Genomic DNA, 14,351 nt, shown 5'->3' on the forward strand with positions numbered 1-14,351 from the left:
ATTTATAGCATTTTCCTTCAAGTTATACCATTACATAAAAAAAAAAGACAAAACAGATTTATTTCATGTCTCTTGAAGTTTCTAGATTCTTCTGACATAAAGTAATATGTTTATTTACTATTCCCAATAAGTGTTCTACATAAATAAGATGGTGTTTCAAATCTGATTCGGTGTCCTTGATAAGGATTGGTTAGATTTGAAAAGTCAAAAAACTTATGTGGGACATTCATTGAAAATATACATATATATTGACACCACACTAGACAGATGAGACAAGAGATAAACTTGGTACAAGAGGAATCAATTGCAGAGTGCAAGAATGAAGACTGCATTGGAATAGACATGTGATGTGTATGGAGGATGACAGACGGGGTAAAGAATAAGGACTGTCAGGATATCCAAGCGGAAGGAAACTGTGGAAGAGGAAGAGATGGGCAGGAATGATAGAAATTGGCTTTGAGATATGGAACCTCACTAAAAGGATAACTAGAGAATGAAACAAGTGCTGGAAAGGGCCCTTCCAACCCATGTGAAAAATGGAAATGTGGATATCTATATACACACACATACACATAAGGCAAGTGTCTTCTACTGCAGACTTGGGTCGACCAAAAGCCTTGTGAATAAATTTAGTAGGGAGAAACTGAAAGAAGCCCATCACATATATGCACATGTATGCAAGTGTATGTGTTGGTGTTTATACATCACATATGGTGGCTGTAAATGAGCATCATCATCAATCACACAAGTAACATTGTTTATTTCCAGTCTTCAGTGAGAATCATGCCTGGCGAGGGGAAAATATTACTTTACTTAAGAACAGGTTTGATGATTGACAACAGGAAGGGCATCCAGCAATAGAAAACTTTTGTTTGACTCATGCAAGCATAGAAAAGTGAATGTTAATATATATAAACACACACACATACACACACACACACACACACACACATATATATATATATATATATATATAATCAAAATAAGCAACAAGGATATCTAGAGGTAATGCAGTACGATCATTTCATGCAACTCTATTTAATTGAACAATGCAATCATTACATCAATTTAAAATGCAGAGCAATCCTCAGGTGCACAAAGACATAAAATTTAATTAAATGGAGTTGCATGAAACGATCGTACTGCATTACCTCTGGATATCCTTGTTGCTTATTTTGATTTTAATGCCCAAAATCTGATGCAGAGTGTCAGCATTTCTATAAGCAAGCCTTTTGGAGGACAGCTTGGGTCATTTTCCAATCTTGTTTTTCTTTGACATTTTTTTAAACATGATTAACAAAATAAATTCTGAGAGTAACAGAAAATGATTTGTAATTGTTAATCAATGTCAAGTTAGTGTTTTTTTTTTTCTAAATCATGAAATATAATGCAACCAAAAGCTAATAATAAATGTTTGTCTTTCATCCTGGGCCCTCCACTTCCAACAGAGTCATGGGACTGTTGCCCATGGCCTATATAGCATTTAAACCTAGTTGAGCCTATTTTCCTAAGTTTGACCACAGCTAATAAAGGAGAGAGAGAGAGAGAGAGAGAAGAATCAATCTCAGTACTGGCCTCATACTTTATTTATTGATCCTGAATGGATGAAAGGTGAAACAAACTTTAGTAGGATTCGAACTAAAAGTGCAGAGAATGAGAACAAATGCTGGGAGGCCATGTCCAATAATAGGGACCATGGAAATTTTGAGTTGAGCCATATCATACACCAAATGTGTAAAACATGCAACCCTACAAAGTCATTATACCTTTTCCTTCTCTTCTATAGAGCATTTCAAACTCATGCTGATTAGGCATGGATTAATGTTCAAGCTCTTGGTGATTAGGCAGGGATTAGTTTTCAAACATATCTAGAAAAGTAGAGGACAGCTGCACTTATGGTAACTCAGAATGAGAAGGTATAAAACCCTGGACGCTATATTCTACAGAACCACGCAGAGGGAATGATGGCTTGGTTTGGTTGCAGAACAATACTTGGTTTGCATATACTTATGAAATGACTGACTTTTTCTTAAAATGTTTCGGCTATAAGAAATCTGGCAAAAGAAATATTTGTAGAAGCTTTAGAATAGTTATAAACATAACTTGAAAGAACAACAAAGGAAAGATAACTCAAACCAGAAGGCTAGAGACTACTCGTCTTATACATTTATACACACAGACATACACACATTGTAAATGAGTGTGATTACAGTGTCAGGATAAATATATTTGTATCATTTATAATACTCTCAGAATAAATGTATTTGTTCTTTTCCCACAAATTTAAAAACTATTTTCAAGTTCATAAAAGAAAATAAGAAAAAAAAAAAGCCTCAGGCTTATTCAACAGAAACCCGAGTGTCTTTTTGGTCAGCTGAAAGCAGTTTTGACACAAACTTGGCAGACATGCATCTCATACCCAAATCTTCAGTGATAATGGACTGAACTGAACCATAACTAATCTGTACATCCCCTGATAACTCATGGATGGTGATTCAACAATCTCCCCTCATAGCTGCATGCACATTTGTAATGTTTTTCTCTGTTCTGCTGGTTGCGGGTCTCCGAGAACGTTTGTCACTATTAATATTTTTTCGGCCATCTTGGAAACATCTGAACCACTCATACACTTATGTGTTGCTCATACACTCCTCTCCATACGCTTTCTTCAACTTTGTGTTGGCCCTTGAGCAGGTATTGCCATGACAACTTTCTCTGTCATGGTCAATGCGATGATCACACGCTACACACCTTCCTTTGAAGCACTGCTGTAAACAGTGGAAGTGAGCTAGAATGTTAAAACTTAGTGCACAAACACATCAGAATTCAAGGTCAATCTATGTCCAGTGGCTTTACTTTGCATGCTATAGCTTCATTACTATGACAACAGCCTGAATACTTATTGATCAGACCTCGTAGAAATATTTGGATTGGTGTTCGAGAATGCAGTAAGCCTACTGGAAATGAGAGACCCCCTGGTCTTTGCCAAGGCATCCCTCTAGGAGAAGGCTAACTCATATATAAAACTTGCTGCTCTACTGAACCAGATACTTTGCACTTGGCATGTCTCTGGGCTTCTTGGTATTGTTAGTTAGAGTTCCTGTGGTGTTGTGCAAGTCGCACTTGACATAAAACCCTTGCATGGCATTACTGACACACCTGTCAGTGATGGTTACGTTCATCTAGTGAGCAGACAGGCATCATCATGTAGGTATATGTATATATGCATATGTATGTGTGTGTGTGTGTGTGTGTGTGTGTGTGTGTGTGTGTGTGTGTGTGTTTGCTCCCCACCACTGCTTGACAACTAGTGTTGGTTTGTTTACATCCTTGTAACTTAGTGGTTTGGCAAAAAACAAGCAAACAAAAAAGTGAGAGCATAAGCACTAGATTTTTTAAAAAAATAAGTACTAGGGTTGATTTGTGGTGGTGCTCCAGCATGGCCACAGTCCAGTGACTGAGACAAGTGAAAGACAGGATCAATAAACTATGAGAGAATATTATTTCAGTCTGGTAAGTATTCCTCCCAATCCAGTCAAGTTGTGAAGTCTCATAATATAGCATCCATCCAAGTTCAAATGAAACTGCAATTGTACAAAGTTCTTTATTTGTAGAAGCCTTAACCCTTTAGTGTTTGCATTATTCTACCAAAATTAATGCTTTTTCATCCACATTGTTTTGAACTAATCATGCATTGTCTTGTAGCTATGAAATTTTGATGAGGTAGCTGTTAATTTTTAAAACGATATTGTAGGGTTGGTGTGAGAGACCAGATCTGACCAGTTTGAACATAAAACAGGCAGAATACTTTTGGCCGGATATGGCCAGTTTAAATGCTAAAGGGTTAATCAGCTAAATAAATAGTTTGATTGGTAGATTACATGATAAATAATACTGACCACATTAAATAATACTGACCACATGACCTGCGTGTTGAGTCACACGAAACAGGAAATATGTAAAACATGCAATACTGCAACAACATGGAATGTTATAAACATCACTTCATATTTTCTTTTCGTAGCCTTGTCCTAGATCTGAAGTTTATCGGGACACCAAAACATTTTAAATTCAGCAGATGCTATATAGAAATATCATGACTTTATGCGACAAAATTCATCAAAGCTCCAGTGAAGGTACTTGAAAGGATGAACTGAATGAAATTATAACAGCAAACCAAACATTTATGCACGAATAAAATTTTCCCTACATTGCCAGAATTGTGATTATCTAAGAACAGTGATATCAGTAAGAGAAAATATTAAATCAGAATGTACAAAAACAGTTAATGTAAATAAAAAAAAAAGGACTTTAGTCATTACTGGCTTCAAATTTTGGCACAAGGCCAGGAATTACAGGAGTCGGAGTAAGTTGATTACATTGACCCCAGAGTTTAACTGATATTTATTTTAACAACCCCGAAAGGATGAAAGGCAAAGTTGACCTTGGTGGGATTTGAACACAGAATGTAAAAATGGATGAAATGCTGCTAAGCATTTTTTATCCTGGTGTGTTAACGATTCTGCCAGCTCACAACCTTAAAGATTTTAGTAATTATTGAAATATCAAATAAAATGAAATTTTACAATTACATAAGTAGAATCCATTACTACCAGCAGAAATGCTACCCTCCAAGCAGTTTTCTGCAAGTTGCTAAATGATATTTACACATTTGAAACCCAATTTATGGAAATTTTCTGTTATGATATGACTAATTTCCCTTCGTACCCTTTATTTATCTAATAGTCCTCACTTGCACAGTAAATAAATTTAGAATAATCTCAAGCACTCAAAGACAGCATTAGAATTTATGAAGAAATCTATTACTATGTTGACTTAACTTTGTCATATAAAAGTCCTTAGTTTATCATAAATATATACATATCATAAGATGTCATAAGTTTGCATGATAGTGAACAGGATGGCACACCTAGTATGCACTGGAAAAAATCATATTGCAAAACTTGCTGTAGGTTTGAACACATAATTGTATAACTTATTATTTCCTCTGCATTACTTTTCCGTCTATATATGTATATAGTTATATGTTTTAGTATTAATAACCTATGTAAACACACAATTGCACATGTACAGAGATAGGAAATTAATTTTTTTTTTATTCCTGTTCATCGTATGAGCTACGATAAGACAAACAGTAGAGGTCTCATTAACAAGATGAGAGTGGAATATTTATCACTGATAAACCTCTAATATTTTATTACTATTCTAATTATATCATTGCTGGTTTCTAGCAGAACTCTAAATCTGGAACAGTATATTTGCAAGTGAACTACTAATGAACTTTTTAAAACTCACTCTACATTAATTTTCCCTGCTAGATGGCTCTTCAGACTCTATTTTGCATGGATGCTGAAGCAAATATTTATCATAGCCACTGTTCATTTCACTTTCTTTTAATGATTGTTTCACTTCTTTTAATGATTTCCTTATTAATTCTGGAGGACAGATGTTTAGCTGAACAAGAATTTGTGGGTATTATGGTGAAGTCTAGTGATAAGCTAAGTCAATACTTTCAATGATATACATGCCATGTTTAGTAGTAGTTTCCTTTATGTTCCGAAGGATCTTGGGAGGCTTTCACAACATTCTTTTTAAGTATGAAGTGAGAAAAGCACCCATTCTCTGCTAGATGGATTAAGATGATCATATTCTACCTGAGAGTAGAAATGCAATGCCAGTGTTTGAAACCTATTGCAATTTGTTTATTTTTTTTTACTGAATCAATGATGACAAACTGGCAGAGCCAGTAGAGCCAAATACCTCATGGTATTTGTTCTAATTCTTTGTGTATGGGGTTCAAATGCTTGCTGGAGTCAGCTTTACTTTTCTTCCTTTCAGGAGTTGAGGTTTGATAACAAAGTATGAATTTGAGGCAGTGGATTATTGGTGGAACTGTAAGAACATTAGACTGGATGCTTAGTGGTATTTGTTCTGATTCTTTTGTGTTCTGAGTTCAAATCCTGCAGTGACCTACTTGGGGAAGGGTAGGCTTAATCCATTGCCCTGTTTAACATCACCACCTAGCACCTTGGGTGCATTTAGTGGAGTCCACTCAGCTGTAAGCATTCAGGCCAAGTCTCCAGTCTGAGGACAGCTTCTTCCCTCCCCAAAGTACAGGAAACCCAGTAAAGGGTTATTGGGACTACTGACCTCTCTCTTCTTCCTCATCATCATCTATTATCTGTTTTATATGCTGGTATTGGCTGAAAAGTTTGGCAGGACCTGGTAAGCTGCAGGGTTGCACTGAGCTCTGAGGTCAGCTTTGGCACAATTTCTATAACTGGATGCCCTTCCTAATGCCAACCATTTTACAATGTGTACTGAGTATTTTGTTTCATGCTGCTAGCACACCAAGTAACTTGCAAAAGACAAGAAAAGAACAAAAAAAAGGAAAGAAAAAACTCCACTGACGAAGTGGGGTGTGTGTGTGGCTTTATGCCAGGTGTTGGGGGATTAAAGTATGATAGAGGGACAAGTCCAGGTGTCTTACCATACAGGAGATACAAGGCTACCCTGTACCATATAAGGAAAGTGAGGGGAGTAACTGAGAAGAAGATAACATAAATATAAAAAAAGAAAACTGGGGAGTTTGATTATGCTAAAAAGAGAAACTATCAAAAGGTTTTAATAAGAGATTCTCCAATGAAGGACAGCAAAATTCAGCTCAACAAAGTTTTGATTATGTTTAATGTTAGAGTGTTCTGAATAGAAGAAGAAGAAGAAGAAGAAGAAGAAGAAGAAGAAGAAGAAGAAGAAGAAGAAGAAGAAGAAGAAGAAGAAGAAGGGAAAAAATTCACAACATTAGAGGCAGGAAACCCTTCTTGAGAGAAACTGCTTTACAGTATCTCGTTTGCCTTCTCATGTTTCCGAGGTCAAATCCCACAGGAATTGAACCTGACTTTCATGAAATAACAGTAGACAAAATAAGTAGCTGTAATACATTTGGGCTGAGTCATTCAACTATTACCCCTTACCTTCTCCCTCAGAGAAATCGCAAGACTTAGTACATGGTTAAGTGAGAAATCTAACACACACACACACACACACACATGTATTCTGTATGTTTCTGGGTCACGTTACTTTTTAACCAACTTTACCATCTCTCTAGAAAGTTACCTAAAACACAAACTTCATTCAATTTGAAGAACGTATATATACAATTACAAAGTTTTGCAAAAGCTACTTAAGTAGGCCAATCCAGTGAAACACAAGACTATTCATGGCAGGTCACCTATTGAACTTGTGTGTAGCTAGTGTGAGGGAGTCAGCTAATTGGCTGGCTGGCTGGCAAGCTGGCTGTATAATGTGGTCATCTAAAATCCAGTGGTTACAATTGGATATAAGAGCACTTCTACTACAAGCAACTATAAGAAGCAACATGAAAACTTCATCTCAAGCTTTTAACAACGTGTGATGTTTACTGTTTTACTTAAGTTATTTATACTTGTAACTATTATAGAACATATGTTTCCCAAGGGTTTAGATATAGCCAGCTTACAAATTGCTGCTAGTTTCCTTTTCTTCCTCTCTTCAATCTATATATTTTCAGATAAATAAATGGAATAATAGTTAAATATAAATCCCAGAAATTGATATATTTACTTGATAGAATTCTATTAGTAATGAATCAAGCTTCTCCACAAAATGGCTGGCTTGCATATGTTATGACATCCTATGCTACAAAATTGTGTAAATACCAATAATAAGCAAATTTTTTTTTTCAACAAATCTTTTGAGGACTTAGAAAATATCTTGGTAAGCTATGTGTATATATATATATATATATATATATATAACTCTTACCAAGGTATTTTCCTAACTTCTCAAAAGATTTGTTACAAACAATTTGCTTATATATACATATATATATATGTACACGTACACACACACACATATATATATGCATGTATCTTGGGGGGAGAGAAACAGGAACAGTATTTCTTTTTGATTAGGAATTTATTCGTTTAGTAATTTAAAGTATTTCATGGATTGATTTATAAAGTCTTCCCAGAATTACCGTTTATTTAGTAGTTATGTAGTTATCTCTATATGGTGGCAGTTAAGTTGAATCTTCATAAAAGAAGTTACGCTTGTAGTTTATCAGCCAGCTCATCATTGCAGCTCTTATCATTACATAACCTTATCAGTGTGGATGGACAATCTTCATTTAGTTAAAGGTGGTGTTCTAGCATGGCCTTCCCTATCATAGCTAATACAAACCAAACCTTAAAATATTTCTACAATTTCCAGAACGTTTACCAAATACTAAATGTCTTGCAGTGTATAATTTTGTTTCTTTACATTCTGAGTTTAATCCCTGCAAAGATTAAACCTGGTATTTTATCCCCAACCCCAGTCTCAGTAATGGCTATGTGGTTAAGAAGCTTGCTTTACAACCACATGGTTTCAGGTTCAGCCCCACTGCATGATGCCTTGGGCAAGTATAGTCTACTATATCACCAGGTTGACCAACGCCTTGCGAGTGAATTTGATAGACAGAAATAGTACAGAAGCCCATTTTGTATGTTTGTGTGTGTGTATAAATACATATATATATATATATATATATATATACAGACAGTAGCTGAAAACTGGGACACACACTTGCTCACACACATACACATTTTCATAAAACACACACAGTATTCAAGCATTATACACACAGCACACATACATGCACACATACATGCACACATACAAACACACACACATTCACATAATCTTTCTACTCAGACATGTGCTTGCCTAGACACACACACACATATACACACTCGCATATTATCTTCACACATACACATGCTTGCACACACACATCTTTGCCAGGTCACTGGTGCCTCCCTTGCCACCCATGTCTCAAGCCAATTCCTTCCTTCCAGTCAGTCCAACATGTAGTAACTGCTAATTCAGACCTGATTTTTCTTTCTTCTCTCTCCATCTGTTTTCTTTCCTCATTCCTTTCTGTAGAAGAGAATAGGCTTGAAACATTAAAGACTTCTTCCGTTTTTCCTGGGGTTTAAACTAATACAGCCTGTTGTTCTTTCACCTGTCTTTGCTTTTTGCATATTTTTGGACGACCACCACAGAGGAGAGTGCATTGGAGAGTAAGACAAGGAGAGTTATAGTGAGAGAAATGATGGAAGAGATGCCGTCAAGGGATGTGTGTGTGCGTGCTTAGGAACTCCCTTACTGCTTAGCAACCGGTGTTGGTTTGTTTATATTATTGTAGCTAAGCGGTTTGGCAACAGAAACCAAAAGAATATGTACCAGACTTAAATAAGTACTGGCATCAATTTGTTTGACTAAAACCCTTGAAGGCAGTGCTGCAGCATGGACACAGTCCAATGACTGAAACATGTAAAACTGATTCAATTAACTACATTCTTTCCTCATGTCAAGCTTCAAAACCTCACTACAGTTGTTTTGTTCATTTTGTCATATGAAATCACACAAGGGAAAGTTCGCAATGAACTGAGAACCCATCATAGTTTGAAATCTTTGTTAAAACTTCTTCATTTATATTACTAATGCCTTTGAGAAAAACATGACTGTCACAACTTTTGATTTTTCTTGCCACAAATTTCACTGGCTGAATAAAAGACAACAGCAATAATGCTTCCGAAATTTGGGCAGAAGGCCAGCAATTTTCGGGGGATGGTAAATCAGCTGCATTGACACCAGTTCTTAATTGGTACTTATTTTTATTGACCCTGAAAGGATGAAAGGCAAAGTTAACCTTGGCAGCATTTGAACTCAGAACTAGAAGTACCACTGAGCAGCCTCTTTTGTTGAACTGCTAAGTTAAGGATGTGTAAACACACCAACACCAGTTTTCAAGTAGTGGTGGGGAACAAATGCAGACACACAAATACAAACACACACAAACACAAACATACACATATATGACAGGCTTCTTTCAGTTTTCAGTCTACCAAATCCACTCCTGAGGCTATAGTAGAAAACACTTGCACAAGGTTCCATGCAGTGGGACAGAACCCAGAACCATGTGGTTGGGAGGCAACCTTCTTACCACACAGCCATGCCTGCACCTATTATGACCATTTTTTTATGCTTCCATGAGTTGGACAAGACTCCTGCAGCTGGTGGTGGTTCCCTGTCATATCCTTCAAGACATTCAGCCTTGTTGGCAAATTAAAGCTGCATTCGTATTTGTTCTCATTTGGAAATGTAATTTCTTTTGTCTCTTCACGCCTTCAGGAACAACATTTGAATATGACAAATAGCTCAATGTTTAAGTTGGATTTGTTTTATTGTATCATTTATGATCAATGAGTCAGTGTTTAAAGACAAAATATAGGCATTGGTTAGTCTAATTTGTTTTGTACTCAACTGGCATTATTCCTACTTCATCATTGAGTCATTGTTGCAGTCAATATTCAGCTGTAAAATCAATTGCTGTAGCAATTTGTACTAAAAGAATAAAATTCCATCAAGGCTTAATGGAAATATTGATGCAAATCAATTCAGAGAAGAATATTCTAAGTTTATTGAAACAGGTATGGCTGTGTGGTAAGAAGTTTGCTCCCCAAAGACATGGTTTTTCAGTTCAGTCCTACTGTGCAGCACCTTAGGCAAGTGTCCTCTACTATAGACCCAATCTGATCAGAGCCTTGTGAGTGGATTTGGTAGACAGAAACTGAAAGAAGCCTATGTATATGTATGTGTTTGTGCTTATAGTTACTGTCTCTTTGCCATGACAATTCTTGATAGTTATATGCAAGTGTCACCATCATGCAAGTGTCACCATCATGCAAGTAGCGTCCTTCATTTCTAATCTTTCATATTTGGTCATGGGAGAATATTACCTTACTTGGAAACAGATGAGGGTTGGTGACAGGAAGAACATCCAGCCACAGAAAATGTGCTTCAATCAACAACCCTGTCCAACCCATGCATTTATGGAAGGGTGGTCATTAAAATGATGGTGATAATGAGGTATGTTTGGAGTAAAATATGTTTTCTCAGAGATTAAAAGTTTGAGAAGTCTTAAAAAAAATTATTGTATCTGAATAAAAATATTGTTCATAGTCTTTCGAAACACTCTCCGGAAGTGTGTGAAAGGCAAGTAAGATTGATAAGGCTAATTAATGGAACCAAGTTGAAAGTTGGTATACTTTGGCAATACATGAGAATGAAAGTAGTTATGCATGTCAGTAGTCATTAGAATGAAGAATTACATGTCAAGCTTTATAAACGCATTAGGGAAAAAAAACACAACATGGGTGGCAAAATGCAGAGCAAAAAGTACGACTAATGAGCTTAAGTGGAACAGGATTTATAATAAATGTCACATGAAGCAGTGTTGAATAAAAAATATTTGTGTAAAGTTATACTTAACATGTTTGCATGTATTTGGACATGATAAGACCTTTCGCTGTGGAGACTGTCTCAAGGAATTTCTCCACCTAGACATGTGTAAACACAATTTTTGGGTTGTGAATGAGATCAATGGATCATAGGGCACATGTATTTTTGTGTTGTTCTGCTTCATCAGCAATGAAAATCAAATCTGTCATTCACAGCCCAAATAAGAACGAAATCATTCTTATTAAAACAGCATATAGAATGTTTGTTGATGTGTAGAAAACTTAGTCAAGCTAGAATTGAATACATAATGTTGCATGAAGCAGTGAATACAAATTTTTGTGCAAAGTCACATTTAACACATTTGAGTGTATTCAGAGATAAGACCCTTTACTGCAGAGAAAGTTTCAGGAGAAAATTCTCCGCTTAGACACATGTAAGAACCCATTCTTTTTTTTTTTTTTTTGCTTTCAAACATGTCTCTGTAGCAAGATCTTACATCCAAATACACTCATTTTAAATATAACTTTACAAGAATTTGTAATATTTGTGATAAAAGAGTGCGAGAGTATATAAGCTAGATGGTGTACCATAAGTCGAACATTTGCAAAATGGCAATCAGGTCTTATGCAGATCTATGCCTGTCAAATGACTGATTGACATGAATCCCAAAATATGCCATGCTTAAGATTACTCAGATACATTGGTTAATCATGGAAGATACAGTATTGCAGCCAGAGTACTGTGATAAGTTCTAAGTTAAACGAAGAGAGCATTTATTAAGTGAATGCTTTATAGTTCTGAGGAAAATATTTACTAGATGTAGGCATGGTTGTGTGGTTAAGAAGCTTGCTTCCCAATCATGTGGTCTTGGGTTCAGTCCCAATGTGTGGCATCTTGGGCAAATGTCTTCTACGATAGCCCTAGGTTGGCCAAAGGTTTGTGAGTGAATTTGGTAAATGGAAACTGAAAGAAACCCTGAGACTCACAGGATCCTGTGAAGCCATCCAACTGATGTGAGCATGGAGAACAGATGATTAAGATGTATGTGCATGTGTGTGTGTTTGTGTGTACCCTTGTCTAGACATCATATGATCACTGTAAATGGGCATCATCGTCATTCAAGCAAGACTGTTCACTTCTCTTCCATGAAAAACAGTTTGGCAATAAGGAAATTTGTCTGAGAACAAGTGAGGAATGGTGACAGGAATGGTGACCATAGAAAGTGAACAGTAAATGATGACGATGATTTGACAATGTATAGTGTTTTGGTTTTGTAGATTGTCCGTATTTGCTGAAGGATGATATATCTCTTGCCCCAAAGAAAAAGACTATTTCCATTAATATGGCTTGGGTAGTGTGAAAATGTGAGACTGGCTGGGTAAGTTGTAACAGATGACGAACCAAAATCTTTGCTAACCAGAACTTTTAAAACTGGGAGTTGCTCATGGAAAAAACATGTTTTTTTTTATCAAGTTATTCCACACTTGTATATACTTTCTGAACAGAAAACTTAGTTTGAAGCTAATGGTTTCAAATTAAATATTTATTACTTGAGAAAAGAATGGGTTATGAACTGACAGAAATAACAAAAGAGAAATGAATCTTCTGAAAGAGGTACAGAAAATGAAGAATACCAAAAGAGCTTTAGTACTTGGAGTAAATGTAAAACTGGAAATGGATCAATTTTGAAAACAAAGAATGAAGGTAATAAACACCATTTTATCACTTGTAAATAATCATAAGTGTCATAAAAATCACGAACCAAAATATTGGATTTATTTATCCTTATTAGATATTGAAGACAGGCTACTTTTGTGTGCAAATGAATATATAGAAAAAACTGTCTACTTTAAGAGATGAAAATGAATTTTTTTGTTGCAGGGAGAGGGGGAGGGGCAACTAAGGGGCATTCAGCATCACATTTACAAACTGTTTAGGGTTTTAAATCAAACTGTCAAAAAACCAAACTTGGGTTTGGAACAGTAACTAAAAACTATACAATTAAAAAACATGAAGAAGAATAATGAAAGAAGAAAGCTGCAGAAAAGCAAATACAAACAAAAGGTGGATAATATTATTTTATGGTGAAGGGGTACGAAAGTAAGGCTCTTTATGTTGTTTTTTTTTAAACCAATGCAGTATTTGGAACCAAAACAGTATGAATCAAAGAAACGATTGAATAACAAGAACCATAAAGGTGCATTTATGTAACAGAATTAACGTGGCTGGCAAATAAAGAAACTAAAAGACTTACCTTTTTTTAGCTCTCAAAAGATTTGCTACATCAGCACAAAGTGGTACAATCCCTTTCCGAGAGCTGTTAACAACCAATGCTACAGCTCGGGCTGCTATCTCCTTGTCTTCCACCAAGCCATTTAATTCATTGTTGGATTCTAAAATATAAAAATAGGCAAAATAAATACCAACCTACCCACGACTCATTTCAATTGAAAGAGACATTTGTCAAATTGTTACACAACTTCGGCTTCCTTAGTGTCGTCTCACTACAATTTGGAAAGTATATCAAATTCACAAGTGGACTGATTATATAAACAAATGCTATAACACAAGTTGTTGAATTATCAATGACTTCAAAACTAACCAGAAAATCCTCAAAGGAATTCTTTTTCTCAAATATACTAATCTACATTTTACCCCAATTTAAAAAATAAACAATTCAAATCAAAAAGGAAAAAAGAAACACTAAAAAACCATAGCAACATTTAAACAGTATGGGAAAATAAATAACTTTATATAGCTTATCAACTAGGGATTTAACTATATGAGTTACATTCCATTAGTCTTTAGGCCACATTTCAATCCAACCTTACAGCCTCTTTATTAACATATATTCAAGAAAAGTGAATGCTTTAGTATTTTTTAAAAATAATTTCTTCAAATAAATTGTAGCAAGTGACTTTCCATTTCCTGTAAAGTGTTTAGCAAATGGAGCAGGCATCCCTCGTTTTACGTTGGTAAACAGTTCCAAGATATGCGACTAGGAA

The 14,351-nt window shown here is 35.6% G+C and overlaps 1 protein-coding gene across 2 annotated transcripts in view; it reads right to left on the bottom strand.

Moving 5' to 3' along the window:
• Positions 1-14,351, bottom strand: part of LOC106871354 (uncharacterized) — a 210,490-nt gene that overhangs the window by 61,133 nt on the left and 135,006 nt on the right. For both annotated transcript variants that reach the window (XM_089356288.1, XM_014917762.3), the window contains one exon: positions 13,601-13,739. Coding sequence is in view for 1 of the 2 variants with exons in the window: in XM_014917762.3 (XP_014773248.1) it covers positions 13,601-13,739 (139 nt within the window). In the remaining variant the exon portion in view is untranslated. The remainder of the gene's footprint in view (positions 1-13,600; positions 13,740-14,351) is intronic.

This window comes from Octopus bimaculoides, chromosome 8 (genome assembly GCF_046866305.1).
Source record: "Octopus bimaculoides isolate indiv1 chromosome 8, ASM4686630v1, whole genome shotgun sequence".
In the NCBI taxonomy this organism is placed as follows: Eukaryota; Metazoa; Mollusca; class Cephalopoda; order Octopoda; family Octopodidae; genus Octopus; species Octopus bimaculoides.